We start from the raw sequence: 16060 nt of genomic DNA, 5'->3' as shown, positions 1-16060 counted from the left end.
TTAAAAAGAAGGCTTAAATTTTTGGCGAGTGTTGTTAGTTATTTCGAAAGACTGTGTTTATACACGGAAACTTTTGTCAACATTCCCTTTTGGTGTTGCTCGTTTCACAANTATTTGATATGCCCAAGAAATTAATACAACAAAAAGATCAATCGTTTTATGGGCATATCGCCGAGTCGTTACGTACCAGTTGCAATAATATGATGGAGCTTAAATTATTTAAAAAGAAGGCTTAAATTTTTGGCGAGTGTTGTTAGTTATTTCGAAAGACTGTGTTTATACACGGAAACTTTTGTCAACATTCCCTTTTGGTGTTGCTCGTTTCACAAAGCACGAGCAACTCGGTGCCCCTCTCCTTTCCTCGTCGCGCTCTCTCCTACGAACGTCGAGTTGCGGCAACAGAAATCGCCGTGTGTAAATGAGCACAAAATAACTTTCAGTTTAATAACAATAAATTTCAATATTCGAATGGCTTTTGCCTATAACTTACAACTCCTTTTTCTCAATTTACTGAATTGTAAAAGAGTTTTGCATACAAGACATAGATTTAGATAGTCTTTCACAGTTTTTGCGTAGTTGAAAAATTATTTAAGCCATGAGGAAATATAGATGAGCTCCTTAAAAAGTGGTACTTTTTCACAGTATGAGAGGATCTTAAGAATAAAGTTTGTTTCCTGGCGCAAAGAGAGAAACTGGCTTCTAATTAAAATTTTTAAAAGTGCCCTTCAAATTAAAAGTAATTTAGATATAGAATTCTTTGACTATTTAAACACTGAAAATGGGAATGATCTCATTATTGCTGTTCGAAAAGTCACAAATATTAAATAATTTATTGGCGCCTGTGTATAATGATGTGTACACTCATGTTAAATTGGATAACACTTTTATTTTTAATGAACTATATTTTATTTATATACCAAAATATGGTTAAAAACAAGAACCCTGTTACTTACATTCATAATTTTGCTTTGAATGAAAATGTACTGAAAAGTACCGATTTTTTTAGCATGAAAAAGTCTAATGTACTGATTTCGCGCAATAAAACTCTGGCAACCCTATTACGGCACAACTCAAAATTTCATGTTTTTGAGTTTTATAGCGGGCTAATCACATTTTTCTGTGGCTAGTTGTTACGAATCCGGCCGGTGGGAATACGGCCAAAAATGCTTTTTCAATATTGCCTATAAATGGCAATGTCTTGATCATAAAACGGCAATACGATAACCATAGAAAAAGAAATTCCCACGACAGTCGGGTCTACGTAACCGGAACGACCCAGATTTATATTTGGCCAAGGACTGTCACTCCAGCAACACTCCCCAAAAACTCTTTGTGGAGCTTGTATGCTGCTACAACAACAACAACAAAAATAAACTTATGAATGGCAAGGTCCTTCGCTTATTTGCAAATAATACCACTAATCAATACTTATTTGCGTGACTAAGGGCCGGTTACTCAATGTCTGGTTAACACTAATCTCCGGTTAAGCATAGTTATCGACGTTACCGACTCCCTGTTATATGCATGGAGGCCTTCGGCCGCGCTAGGGATTATAACCCTTACTACGCAGGACTCAGAATTCTCCTTTCTATGGCCCGTAAAAAGGGGCGAAACTATCGATCTGCATTTTTGGTTTTTCCAAAGCTAAACGGTTGGTATACTCGATGTATGCCATATATAGTGGAATTAAATATTTTTACTTTATTAACCTTAATTTTAGTGAAAATTGTAAGGAATCTGAAAAAAATCGTACACAAGATCTAACCGTAAACCCAATGCAACCTCGGTATGCATTACGCAAAAGTACGTTGAATGAAGATATACTTGCAGATATGGGTCGGTAAGTATTAAATAATAATAACTATAATAACGATTTAAACATAAGTTTACAAAATATGTTCTTATTCATTTAGGCAAAACATTAATACTTCTGCGATTAAGAATAAAAAATCTACAAGTAAGTCGAATACTTTAATGAATCGATTAGAAAAAGAAATCAGATCTTTGATATAAGGTTTGTTCGTCGAAAATCCAGCAAGAATTATCCAACATTCAAAATATCAGAGAGTAAGAAAAAAATTCTCTCAAATTCTCTCTCATGTTGAGAAACTTGCAAATTTCTGCACGAACGCAAATTTGCAGGAATTTGCTAGTTTCCCTGCCAGCTGGCGTCCACGGTTGCATTTCAAACATAAAAAATTTTTATAGAATTTTTAAAATTCGTTCGGATGGCCAAAAACAGGATATACATGTATATTTCTTGTTGTTCTGACTTTCTTTGACATACATTTCAATTTCTTCATCGTACTAGCTGTCGGGTTTCTTAAATCGACTCTGGTTGCAATTGCATTCCGATTGCGAATACCATTTTTTTCAGCCGAATTAAGTTCAAATCATTGGAATTAACTAAATTAATTATATCAACAATTATTTACTTCCTTTTTTCATAAAAAAATCGCTCGTGTTTATAAATTTTTAAATTTAACGAACTAATTTATTCAAATTATTGTAGACAAAAATGCAACCATGCGCCACAACCACATGTTTTTCGTGTTTGCAAATTCTTGCTGGCAAAATTTTTTCCAGCAAGAATTTGCAACTTCTCCAAGAGAACTGTCACTTTGCTCTCACAATTTTTGAGTGTTGGATAATTTTTTGGTCTGCACGAACGCGATTTGGGCAAAAATCGTGATAATTCGTACAAATTCGTACAAATTTTTTGCTCGACGAACAAACCTATAGTCATGTGAAAAAATAGGGACACCACATTTTGGCCAGTTTTGATTGTTTAATATTCAGTCGTTTATTTTGAAAGTGGCATAAGTCACTTCGTACCACTTGTGCTTAAATTACCGACTACTTGTAACTGAATGCATCTGTAAATCGTTCTTTTGTCATAAAATAACGACAAAACCGTCTGCCTTTGGTTGATGAAGTTGAATGAATAACCGGCGCGTTCAGATACAAGTATCCGGTCATTTAAGCGCAAGAGGTACAAAGTGACTTATGCCACTTTCAAAATATACGGCTGATTTATTAATTTGTATTTAAGTCTAGTTAATTATATCCATAATATTTCAGCAACATATATGAAAATCCACATTTCAAACTTTATTCACAATAAAAAAAAAAACTAAGTAATTAGGTAACCCATCAAATTCTAGTAATAACTACTCTATTTATGCGACAGAATTCATGAATTCTTCATTTCATTGATTCAAAAATTGTCCCGTTTATGCATAATTCGCGAATTCGTGAAGTGAAGTGTTTTTAAAAAGTGGCAGCGCACTAGCGAGAAACTAAACAGTTGGGTTGTGACTTTTTTGGCATTTTTTTTAATTTGCAAAAGCCGTTGATATCAGGCAATATCTATGTTATATTTAAATTGGGTTCAAAGTACTTGAATCTCCTCTCTTTGAACTTATTTTATATTTGAACAAATCCACGTATTTTGTCCATATTTTGAATCTAAAAACATCATAACCCGGTAAACAGCTGTTTGCGAAAAGTGGCGTTGCCGGCAGACAGACGGCATTCACAAGTCGAGAGTCTATATACATAACTCGACCTGTGAATGCCGTTCAGGGCCTGCCTGTAAGCAGTTGGGTCAAGCGATTGTTTGGTGAGCCTCCGTCAGTTCGTACAGATGCCTCCTGACGTGCCTTGGCAAGGGCTCTTTTGCAATCCGCTGTCTATTTACGAGACCACGTCTGCGGCTCCCTACGAGAAACTGCTTGCAAAGCATTGTGTGTTATGCTCCTTGATTCAACAGAGTTGAATTGCTGTGTATCTTCGTCCCTTGGACCACAGCTATTAATATTCCATGCCGGCCCATGAAGACGGTGATCTCTTCGATCTTGCTCTGAAGTCCGTTACAGCAGCACACAGGGGCCCCCTTAGTTACTCGTCCAATCCCTGGTGTTGCGTAGTCCGGAACATGCCCTAAAATAGTTGCACTTGACTTATGTCACGTTACGGTATATTCGGGACTGATAAACCGAACAGATTGTCGGAGGGACTAGGAGTTTCCGGGTGCTGTAGTGTTCGTATGTGTGTCTATTGTTGTGTCATGTCGGGTTGTGGCGGTTTGCCGTGGAGGCGGTCCTATTTGGTCTATTGCTGGTGCGTACGTAGGCCCGAGTAGGTGCGGATAAGACTCAACCCGTCAAAGGCGTTGCATCTGACCGAGGTGGAGATTTCAAGCAATCGCCTCTAGCATACGCAGCAGGTGTATATGTCTGGCCTTGGGTTTGACTCTATGCCAGCCCTGAGCAGAAGAATACGGAGCAGATGTAGCCCCATTGTAGAACAACGTTCGATGGATTTCGCCGACCTAAACGGGGTTAGATCGCCGAAACAACAGCCCTTCGTCGGGTGGAACCCGAATCATTCCGGTACGTAGAACCGGCTGTCGTGGGAATGATGGTGGTGTATTTCTGCCATGACAAACGACTTCTTATAAAAATATAATCGCCGTTCGGTGTCGACGTAAAACTGTAAGTCCCTCCCATTGATTTGACTACATCAAGGCGCGCGCCACAAATCGGGGTGAGAGCTCGGCCAAACANGATCCAGTTATATATTTTTAAATAAGGTCTTTCGATTGGTGTTATCAGTTTTTAGATATCTCCTCTAGTTTCCGAGATATTGACTACAATTTTTTCGATAATTTAGTAAAAATTTAGTTAGTGATGCAGTCATATTAAACTAATCAATATTTTAGAAATGGTGTTCTCCATTTTTGTATATCTCCTTTAGTTTCCGAGATACTGAGTGAAAAGTTACGATAATTTAGTAGAAATTTTGATCACATTTTGTCGTATTTCATACAAAGTGGCTGCCAAATTGTGGACAAATGGCGCTTACGACAAAATTTTACACAAGAAAATCCGTCATAAACTTAAAACTAATTAACAATAGACATTAAAAATCAGATAATTTAAGAATCTTGAGAACTTGTTACATTTTCAGAGACTTTGGAGAAAATCTATCTCCGCGTTTTTGAGAAATTGCATTCCAAACTTCAATCGCGATTTTCCACAACCTGCCGAAATTAACATGCGACAATCTTTTACCCAGGCGACGATATATATGTATGTATATATCGTCGTTTAAAGTGCAAAACCGCGTATGTGAAGTTTTAGAAATTGTTTTCTAGAGTGTAAAAGCATTCATTTTTCAAAATGGTTCTGTTTTTTATAAAGCAATCGCTACTAGCATGGCTAGTATATTTCAGGACGAATGGATAAGGATTGAGCCAAGAGCTTGTGTGAGCAAATCAGCCAATGTCAGTTACGCGGTTTTGCAGAATGACGATACGCGGTTTTGTACTTTAAACGACGATATATATATATATATGTATGTATATCGATAGGGTTCTCGGAAACGGCTCTAACGATTTTGATGAAATTTTGTACACAGATAATGTTTTGGATTTTAAGGTTATATGAATAGGCACTAACTCCCAGAAGACTCGTATAAGGTTGCCGCCTATTCGAAATTAGTTACAAATTAATTAAAACATCACAATATGGGTACCAAAGCAATTTTTTTTTTCAGAAAAAAAGGTAAAATATTACTATTCATGGGTACCAAGAGAGGTTCCTAAGCAATGCTTTCTCTATATACATAATGTTAATCAACATGTAATTTCAATCGGCATTTTTTTATGTATACACAGTACATATACGCTCAAGATATATACCATTAATTCCACTGTATTTCGGAATAGGGTTGCCACCTAAATTTTGGAGTAAGAAATTTACTTAATAGATATCGTAATAGAATTTGTTTTTCCAAAACATTTTTTAAAGCTATCCAAATTTTGAAGATTGTTTATTTAACCATTTTTTAATATTATTTTTATTTTTACAAAAAATTCTTTTCTCCATATAAAATACATTTTTGACCGGTTTGATTTCGAAATGAAAAGACAGGGGTAGTTTTTTTCTATATGACAATCCTAGGGCGCGAGAGCACTAAAATTCGGTTTTTAATTTTACTTTCGGGTTTTTTCATTTTTAGGCGATATTTTTTCTCTGGGCAACCTGATGCTTCATACTATGCCGTATGAAGAAAATTTTAAGTCCATTACAGGCTTAGGCTCTTTCAAAAATTCCATTTCCCACCCTTAGTTCATAAACTTTGAAATATTTTTGCTTCAAAATTGTATGAACTAAAAGTGTGAAGTGTATGAACTAAAGGTGGGTAGAGTAGTAAATAACAGGGGTAATTTTTTTTCTGTTTCAATTCGATATTTCGGTATTAAAAATTTAAATTATAAGTTAATTTCTAATGTAAGAATAATTAATATCGTCTTAAGAGACATTTGATGTAAATTATTATTAAAATTTATCTTTCCAGCTATATAGCTCATAAACTGTTCGTCGGACAACTTTTTTGTAGTAAATTTCATGCCCTACAAAAGCATGATTCAATTATTAAAGGTTTTGTAAGTAGCTTTTTTCTAAAATTTGGCACTCCCACCCACAGGGATGGTTTATGGAAGCAGGGGAAAAAGGGGNTGAAAGTTTTTCTTACAAAACCTCTCATTATTGAATCATGCTACAAAAGCTGTACATTTGTTTTTTTCCAATCAAATTTTAATACGGAAAAACCTTATTGAAACCGAAAAAAAAATCCTGTGTTATTTATATGGAAATCGAATTTTTGAAAGAGCTAAGCCTGTAATGGCTTTAACATTTTTTTTATACGGCGTTTTTTTAGTATTATTTTCTAATAAGTATCAGATTTTCAGGTAGCACAAAGTATATATCGCCTAAAAATGAAACAGCCTAGTAGGGCGCACGCGCCTGTGGGAATAGATTAGGTACTCCAGTTAAGTTTGGAACTCGCAGAACTTCGAAAACAAGTTCAATCAAAGCCAGTCGCTTCAAATCGGCAAGACCCAGAATCGATTTAGGTCCGACCTACATTCTAGAGGGTTGCATAAATGGTTTTGAAAGGACAATCAAAGAATTTGCTAATTTAGCTATATGTAATTCACTTCACTTCCTCAGAGCTTTCAAATACTGTCAAATGCGAAAAATGGTGAATCAAAACTTTTGCAATAAAATCATCGAGCACTACTGCATTTGCTGTCGACTGTCAACCACTGCACACCAAGGCGGCGAATGCAGTAAAATTTTAAGTAAGTATTATTGCAGTGGATGTTACCTAAACTTAGCAGCAACTTACCCCAATTATTCTTAACTTTGGATTCTTCGGGCATCTCGTTTCTTTTTTTTTTGTCAGGTGCACTTGCTTCATTATTGCATTTAACCAAGGCGGATACCACAATTCAAGAAGTTTTCGCTGTTATCCAATTCAAAGAATTAACGGACGATTGGAGACATGCGGTGCTTCAACTTTCTTCTCTTTATCCCCTTTAGGAGCACTTGTACGTGACTAAAGATCTCCTTTGCCGCTTTTCGATATTTTCTTACCCATTTTGGAATGTCTTCAGTTATCTGAAAATTTTAACTAAACTTACCATAGTGGAAAAAATATGTACTTTTCGATTAACTCTTTTATCGTTTCTAGCGAAAACCGCTTTGTGCGAGGCACTCAGCTTGCTGGCCTCATGGAATCTGCAAAACCTCTGCAAGAAATTTAAAGGTAATGCTTTAGAATATGACGATTATTTAATACAAAATTCGAACTTTATTTATGATAAAACCCGCAGGACAAAAGGTTTGCACTGTGGCATTCCGTTATTTGACGGATGACGACATCTGTGAACTAATTCCAAATATTGGACCCCGTGCTATATTTCGTTCGCATCTTTTGGCTTGGCGACAACAGCAAGAAATGAAAAAAGACGGCCACGTTATTTTACTAAACAGCGATCAAGTGGATACAACAATTGCCATCAAAAACGAGCTTCCAGAAATAACCCCAGAAGAAGAGCACGCGATTAATATGTATGAGGACGCTAAAAAAGAGAGCGAGTTGTACGAAGATAGCGACTCCAAAACTGTATCGGTGATGTGCGAGTCAAAATGTGATTGAAAGGACGTCTTCTTCGAAAAAACACTTGGTATGTAGGCGAAAATAATCGCACGCACTAACAGAAGTACATATCGTCGCCTGGGTAAAAGATTGTCGTATGTTACTATCGACAGGTGTTAGGAAATCGATGTTAAAGATTCAGGCACAATTTTTCAAAAGCTGTGCAGTCGTTTTTTACCAAAATTTAATGCTTGAAATTTTAAACTTTTTAATCAGATTTCTTAGAATGTTGCAGTCTTTTGAATTCTAGTAAAAGCAATGCAAGTTCGGAGTTAGTTAAAAATCGCATTAATTTTTGAGAATTTGTTTTGTTGAAGGTGTTTTGCATTTTTTTTCATATAAAGTATTTTCGGCCGCTGTGGTGTAGTGGTAAGCAGTGCGCGCTTTCATTCATCAGCACCCGGGTTCAAGTCCTGGTCAAAGCAACATCGCAAAAAATATAGAAAAAGGTTTTTTCTTACCAGCGGTCGTCCCTCGGCAGGCAATGGCAAACCTCCGAGTGTATTTCTGCCATGAAAAATAGCTTCTCATAAAAATACAATCGCCGTTCAGAGTCGGCGTAAAACTGTAGGTCCCTCCACTTTGTGTGACAACATCAAGGCGCACGCCACAAATCGGAGAAGAAGCTCGGCCAAACACTAACATATGTGTAAGCGCCAATTTATTATTATTATTATTATTTTTTTTTTTGTTCGTAGGAGAGGGAAATGCTTTATGCACTGGCCGGGGGCTCTAGTCTCTATACTACCTTCCCCGAGTGTGGGACTCCCACCGAAGCGTGTTGGGCTACCCACTAAAACCCAAACTCCCACCGCCCGCGCAAGAATCTGCATATCTTTAGTTATATATGAAACAAAATGAAGGATAATTAATGTCAAATGTTGAACTTAGTCCCACCTTCTTGTACATGTTTCCAAGACACTCTTTTGTACTCAATACACTGTGTTATTTGTTACTTGAAGAAAATGTAATATTCTAGTTCGATCATGAATACTGTAGATCATTTTTGAAGTGTTTAACTTTAACAATTTAACTCTAACAATTTAAACGCATAACTATTTTATAAGATAACTGAATTCCGAAATGTAATTTTAAAATGTTAACGAAAATAAAGTTCGTAATAAAATTCCCTTTAAAGTTTATATATATATATTTTTCATATGTGTGTGGTACGACCATGTGGCCTTTAAGTTTTGCAAATAATAATTTTAAGGTAGAAAAATATAAATGAATAATAATTATTAAAATCAATATATTTGATCGAAAAAATACAAATTAAGTAATAATAATTTCTTTTGAGCGAATAAATGAAACTGTAATTACACTGGTTTACAGAATAAATATTTTATTGATGCAAGCTTTATTTAACTGGTGTGGAGTCCACTGATATATTTATGTATTGGAAATAGTACCCAAAAAGTAGTAAAAATAATCCTAATCTTTTCCCCCCTTTTCTACTACCGCAAAATGCATGGCCGCAATTGGCATGCAGAAAAGGTGAGGTTATGTAAGTGATGAAAGTCTTCAGATGCAGGAGCCCGCTGCTAGAGCCTCGGGGCTGCTCTTTTGTAGGGGCGTTTCATTCGGTTGTCCTCAGTACACATCCGTCCTCTCGTTTGCAACGGAGTACGAATTTCTTGTATCTCGAAACCGCTTCCCACTTGACGGCACTGGAGATCATTACCCCAATTATGTTGTTCGGAGTTATGTCTCCGTATCTTTCTTCCAACATTCTGCGCGCATTCAAGAAGTGTTCGCAGGTGAAGAATGTATGGTACACGTTATCTTCGACGTTTCCACAGTAGTGACAGAACGGTGAGTCCACCCTTCCCATTCTATGAAGATATTCTCGGAAGTAACCATGGACGGTGAGGAATTGCGTCAGGTAGAAATCCACTTCCCCATGCGGTCTGTTCAACCATGTTTGAAGATAGGCTATCAGGGCGTGCGTCCATCGACCCTTGGTGCTCGCGTTCCAGTTTTGTTGGCACTGCTGGATTAGATGCTCGCGCGCCCTTGCCGCAGCAGCTGCTCGACCTATCTCGGCACTGAGATTGTAGATCTCTTTTCGCTCGTAAGCAAGTAGCTCAATTGGCATGACGCCAGAAATAACTAGAACCGCGTCCGCGGACAATGTACGGTATGCAGAAGCAATGCATAGTGCCCCTCTGCGCTGGACCGAAGACATTTGAATCCGGTATTTTTTGACATTCAATGCGTCGGCCCATATTTCTGCCCCGTACAGGAGCACCGACTGGACTGCTGTCATCAGAAGCTTCCTGCGGCATGGCTTCGGGTCGCCCACGTTCGCCATCAGCCGGCTTAGAGCCACCGTGCTCTGCGCAGCTTTTTCACATACACCATGGATGTGTTCCCAGAATGTGAGTTTGCTGTCAAGCTTCACCTTTAAGTATTTTGTAGACCTTATTATTATATATATATTTGTCAAATACATATGGAGTAAACATTTTCGTCGTCATATATATCCAAGCTAAAACCCGCCCGCAAATAAGGAAACATCAACACCAATCTCTTGTTTAGTATCTCTTCTTTTTTTTTATTGTTATATTTGCATAAATTTCTCATTAGATGCTTTCTACTTTTTATACAAATGTACATACGTACATATGCATCAGTAGTCCCTAAAAGCTACAGATAATTTCACATGGCAGTCGTAATCACTTTATTTTTTTCCAATGTTGTTGGCCAACGAACAGCTCAAACCAGTGCCATCGGGTTCAACGTTCAATTCCTTCACCTCACCATTTTCCACAACCATCGAAAATCGTTTCGAACGCAAGCCGCCCAGTGGCGGTAAATCAATAGTTAAATCCAAAGCCTTTACAAATGTAGCTGCGGGATCTGCCAGCATACGAACTTTACCGGACGTGTTGTGCTCTTTACCCCAGGCAGACATAACAAATGGATCATTTACTGAAACGCAAACAATTTCATTGATGTTTTGTTCAGATTTTAACGAATCGGCATTCGATACAAATCCAGGCAAATGGGTCTACAAAAATTCAAAAATTGCTTTAACTAGTAAAATAGTCTTATGCAGCTGTATACGTACCTTGGAGCATCCAGGTGTAAACGCACCTGGAACTGCAAAAATTATTACTTTCTTATTGGAAGTCAAATCAGCAGTATTGATCTTATTTGCCGGGGAATCTTCAAAGAGATCTACAGAAGGAAGCTTATCGCCGACCTGCGGATGTAAACCAACATACATACATACATATCATAATTAAATAGATTGGGGCTTATTCTAGAAAAATTAACACCAATGATTAACAGCAATTTCGTTTTTGTCATATGTATGAGTGCAAGTAAAAATGCATTCGGTTCGATATTATCCATGACCTTGGCCACCACGCCACATTTTATAACCACACTCTTCAAATCAGTTCTCTCAACTAAAAAGGCCGTTTTCATGTTACATTTTATTACATAATAAAGTCGAGATTTCAATGCACATATCAGCAAGGTTTTCTAAAAAGATCCATTTTTTAACTTACGCTTGCGGGTGTTCTAATTTTGACAGCGCGAATTTCGCTGTGGTGAGTTCGCCGTTCGCCGGCATTGTATTTCAGCTATAACAGCTGTTTCGTAAATAAAATAAATGCAAAAGATGGATGCTGAACAACAGGAAAAGTAAATATTTTTGCAATTTGTTTATTTTTTTGATAATTACCGATTTTATTTATTTTCTAGGCGAATTCAAAAAGAAATAACAAAGCAGGAGTTGCTCCAGTACTTCACACAGTTTGCAATCCACAACTTGGTGCAAAAGTTTGTATGGAAATGAAATAGTATGCCTCTTCCGAAACTGCCGCAAAAACGAGCAATAACTCCAGTCATTACTGAATATACTTTTAGTTAAAAAAAAATTAACGTAACAAATCCCCCCTAAACGAAAGAGGATTGACGCCGCTTTATGAAAAGTCACCCCTCCCCTCCCAACCCCTCCCACAGACCTCTGGGGAGCTGTTTGAAAATAGGGGAATTTTAGCGTTTTTGCAAGGAAAAAACAAAGTTAAACTTGCGTCCGAAGAAGGGGGGCTGAACACCTTCTGCGTAGGCGGCCTTCGGCCGCGCTACCGCCCCAGTGATGTAACCTTGGGAAAGGATGAGGTAACAGTGATGTCTATTTTGGTGTTTTACAACCAATATATATATAAAAATGTATATACAAATTTGCAACAGATACCATAATTCCAACCGACATTATTGTTAAATTAGTGCACAGATTTAGTAAATTAAATTTTTGTAATAAAGCGTGAACTGTTGTCTACAAGTGTGTGTACAAGTTTTTAGATTCGATTCACGCGTTTGGGCACAGCAACCCAAAATCGTTGTACAAATTCATAAACAGTACCCATCATGTGTTTTATTTACGCCCAAACGGATCAGACCACACTTTCATGTTGCCGGGCTGAATGTCTTCTTGTTTAATTCCTGCGCGGGTACGTTTTTGCAGATCCTTATACCTTTCCACATTCATCATTGGCTCAACGACGATCGGGTAAAGTGCTATACCAATTCCGCCGATAATACAAGAAATAAAAGCTGCATATCTCCATCCACGCAGGAACACCATGTTGCTAAATCTCTATTAGGGAATTCGGAAAAATATCGACGCATCGAAAATATTGATGTTTGGCATCGATGCATCGAATTTTCCAATCGATCTCAGTGTTGCCCCCCTCACACTTTTTCCACTACCAAAAAACGTGCCAAAAGGGTTTTGGAAGCACCGCGCGATTTTTTATTAAAAATTTTCGCCTGCGGCGCTTTTCCCATAAAAATCAATACTTCGATAAATAATGAGAATTTTTGACGCTTACTTTTAATTACAGCTAAAATAACTGTAAACCATAAAAGTAGCGCTGCCATGGTATAAAGAAATTTGCTATTATATTTTGGTTATGCAGCGTTTTTGCTGCATTAAAAATGCAACATTTAGCACTTTCGAACATATGTTTTCGAAGAGCGTTCATGCTATAGCATTTAGCAAATGTACATTTACGCGAGTTCGAAATCGTATGCTTTTGACAAACAGCCGTGTTCCAGTCTCTTATTTAGATGCGTATATATTACGATCAATTCTCACGCAGGAGATAATGTGCAAAAACCCTACTGAAAAGGAAAAAATAAATTTTAAACCAAAAATTCAATACAAAAACTTGTATTGTTTTAACCATAACCGAAAATTTGTTTGTGTATATATTCATTTGTCGGTGCTGTCAATTAAAATTTTCTCACTTAATTAGGAAACAAAACGAACCGAGTTGATCACAAATTGATCCAGATTTCTATCAGCATCAAATCGATGTTGAATTTGCTTAACTTTTCTTTATCCAAATATGTAAAGCGAAGCGCACATTAGCGCGATTCCATCGTAGCGAATACGTTGCGAATTCGGCTGTTAACTTCGAATCCGCAAACGTGCGCACACTTGAGCGATTTTTTCGCGTCGATTTCCGATGTACAATTCACTCAATTTTCCCTTTATTTCGTGTATTTTCGCACTCGGCGTGCCCAAATCGTACAAAATACTATTATTACGAACGTTTTTATTAGTTTTTGTACATTACACGTTTTTTTTTCTTTGCCTTTATTGCTGTGACACCTTTCTTCTTATTCTTTGACGCCTTCAAAACGCTGCAAGCCGCGTTTCGAACGCGTCAATAGAGAGGAACATTGAATGTTCGAAAAATTCGCAGCGACGGAATCGTGCAAGTGTGCGCTAGCGCATTAAAATGTATGGGTAGCATTGTTGTAATTTTTGGGCTTGCGGATTCGCAACGACAGAATCGCGCCTATGTGCGCTTCGCTTTATGCTTGAAATACAATACCGGCGAACGGCAAACTTCGCCGAATTGGGCGATGCTGTCGTTCACCGTTCGCACGGCTATTTCGCCTACTTAAACAGAATTAGAGCGGTAGCGAAAACAGCTGATATAAAAGAAAATCGTCGAACATACTTTTGTATGGAAAGAACGTGAAACACCTTCAACCAAAAAAAATCATTTTTGTTAATTAAATCCTAAAATAGGGCGTTCTTCAATCAAATTCTGAAGTAGGGCGTTTTTGAAGTTTTCTGAAAAAGGCGATTTCGAACTGGCTGCAGGTCACTCCATGATAAAAATATACAGGGCTATCACGGAATCCATCGTAGAAAATCTACGAATTCAAATGCCCGCTACGAATACGAAAAAATTGCTATCACTGAATCCGAGTGAACTCGAAAATATCGTTGCCAGCTTCGAATGCTGATTCGAAATCAGTTAGTGCAAAGGAAAAACAGACATTTATGTATGTCATTTTGCTCACGCTCGCCAATCAGGCGCAATGGCCGAGTGTGCAAAGTACTAGACTGCCAATTGAGAGAGCTGAGTTCGAGTCCGAGTCGTGGGGCCGTGGAGATCTTTTTCTTTTTTATTTAGTTTTTATTTTTTTAATAAATATTTTTTTTTTTTAGTTTATTTTTAGCTTAGATTTTATTATTTTAAATAGAATTTTTTTTTTTAAATTTAATTTTTATGATATTAAAGTAATTAGGTTTATTTCCTAATAAATTGTTGCTAAACTATTATTTCCTCGATTAATGCAAAATTTTAATTCATTAAATAGCGTCTAGCAGATGAATGCGTGTATGTACATATGTATGTATGTATAGCATTGGTATTTTACGTCTACGTTTACACAAATATACGGAATTATATCAAACTATAACAAATTTGGAGTACAATAAATATTTAATATTAAAAATAATGCAGCTTTCTTCCACTATTTTTAAGATTGAGTGATTTTAAATTTTGTTCCGACAGCATAATCTCGTCGTAGAGTATCTGTACGAATCTTCATTACGAACGGATTCAATGAAGGCTCTCTACGAATTTCGAATTTACGTTCGTAGCCATTCGGATTCTGTGATAGCCCTTTCGTAGATTTCACGAAAATCGAAGCTACGTTGGATTCTGTGATAGCCCTGATAGTAAGGTAGAACCGCTGAGAGCCACTTTTAAAATTCTTGACGTTTCCAAACAATTTAATTTTTGAATTTACTCACAGACTCACACACACACTTTCATTTTCAATCTCAAGCAACAACAATTTCGAACAATTTCAATTTTATATGATTTTAAAATGTTGGCAAACTTCAAAAAAAAATCATGGCCGACGAATTGAGAGAACGGTTTTACCTTACTATGTTTTTATCATGGGTCAGTCTTTCTCTCAGGTATGTAAATTCAAAATTTCACAGCTGATTTTCGCGACTTTTTGATTTTTTTGATTATGGCTCCTGCAGAAAATGTGCAAATGCTTGATGTATTTTAAATAAATATAAATCTTTATGAAATATACAAGCAAATATTTAGTTTAGTTTAGGTACAGATATTGCCTGCTTATCTTGTAAGTTTCATTTCTTATGCAATTATCAAATTCTCCGATAATCGGTCTATATCATCCAAACTCATTTGTTTTAAATTCGCCTCGAAGTCGGACATGAATGCAGATACCAGTTTATCCGTTTGCTGTTCATTGTAGTACTTACGGAATGAACGATGTATTACCTGCAAAAAAGAAAATACTGCCGTTTAAGATATACGAATGGATCCACATAAATCTTGTAGATATTTTATAGTGGCCGTGTAATACATAACCATTTTCGCCACCACCACCATGTGAATAAATCGTTTCCATAGTTTAAAAGGCAAAACAAGAACAAATTGGAAAAATTGGTTTTGTTTTGCTTTACAATTTTTGGGAATATTAGTTCACATGGAGTTCGTGATAAGGCCGAAGGCCGGTTTTAGTAGAATGCAGCATTCGCAGCATACAATTGCGAATGACACTCTGGCACCTGGCCGATAAAGAACTTTGGCAAATAAACGTGCAAGAAATAACTCCGATACTAGCACAAGTTCATATTCTTATTGTCTCATAAAAAAAAAATCCTTGTGGTTTAAAGAATAATGGGAATGCCGCATCATACTAAAGCCAGCTTCGCGACATAAGCTACAATTCCATAAGAACACAGATG

General features: G+C 36.9%; 3 protein-coding genes across 7 annotated transcripts in view; 1 reads left to right on the top strand and 2 right to left on the bottom strand.

Moving 5' to 3' along the window:
* The first annotated feature begins 1592 nt into the window (after positions 1 to 1592).
* Positions 1593 to 8458, top strand: LOC108369207 (uncharacterized). Of its 5 annotated transcripts, XM_017624244.1 has the most exons (5): positions 1593 to 1651; positions 1721 to 1840; positions 1914 to 1957; positions 7543 to 7617; positions 7685 to 8458. In XM_017624244.1, exons 2-5 carry the CDS (start codon positions 1776 to 1778, stop codon positions 8008 to 8010), a joined length of 510 nt encoding a protein of 169 aa, XP_017479733.1. In that variant the 5' UTR covers positions 1593 to 1651; positions 1721 to 1775; the 3' UTR covers positions 8011 to 8458. The 5 variants fall into 5 exon arrangements, 4 of the variants coding, with proteins under 4 accessions (XP_017479733.1, XP_017479735.1, XP_017479732.1 ...); XR_001848468.1 differs by lacking the exons at positions 1593 to 1651; positions 1721 to 1840; positions 1914 to 1957 and adding an exon at positions 6604 to 7150 and having other exon boundaries at positions 7685 to 8071; positions 8131 to 8458; XM_017624243.1 differs by lacking the exons at positions 1593 to 1651; positions 1721 to 1840; positions 1914 to 1957 and adding exons at positions 6604 to 6922; positions 7020 to 7150.
* Positions 8459 to 10539: 2081 nt separating this feature from the next.
* Positions 10540 to 16060, bottom strand: part of Prx5 (Peroxiredoxin 5) — a 5666-nt gene continuing 145 nt past the window's right edge. Inside the window, exons 2-3 of the mRNA XM_017624241.1 lie at positions 11084 to 11218; positions 10540 to 11023 (exon numbers count right to left, since the gene is read on the bottom strand). Of these exons, the coding sequence (XP_017479730.1) occupies positions 10694 to 11023; positions 11084 to 11218 (465 nt within the window). The 3' untranslated portion in view covers positions 10540 to 10693. The remainder of the gene's footprint in view (positions 11024 to 11083; positions 11219 to 16060) is intronic.
* The window catches only part of LOC108369208 (ubiquitin-like protein 4A), a 2344-nt gene continuing 1665 nt past the window's right edge, over positions 15382 to 16060 (bottom strand). The window contains exon 3 of the mRNA XM_017624247.1: positions 15382 to 15590. Coding sequence (XP_017479736.1) covers positions 15444 to 15590 — 147 coding nt within the window. The 3' untranslated portion in view covers positions 15382 to 15443. The remainder of the gene's footprint in view (positions 15591 to 16060) is intronic.

Source organism: Rhagoletis zephyria, unplaced genomic scaffold (assembly GCF_001687245.7).
Source record: "Rhagoletis zephyria isolate East Lansing unplaced genomic scaffold, Rhagoletis_zephyria_1.1 Rzeph_scaffold_03544, whole genome shotgun sequence".
Taxonomy (NCBI): Eukaryota; Metazoa; Arthropoda; class Insecta; order Diptera; family Tephritidae; genus Rhagoletis; species Rhagoletis zephyria.
Note: the sequence above shows the minus strand (reverse complement) of the source record. Positions and strands in the feature narration are given on the sequence as shown.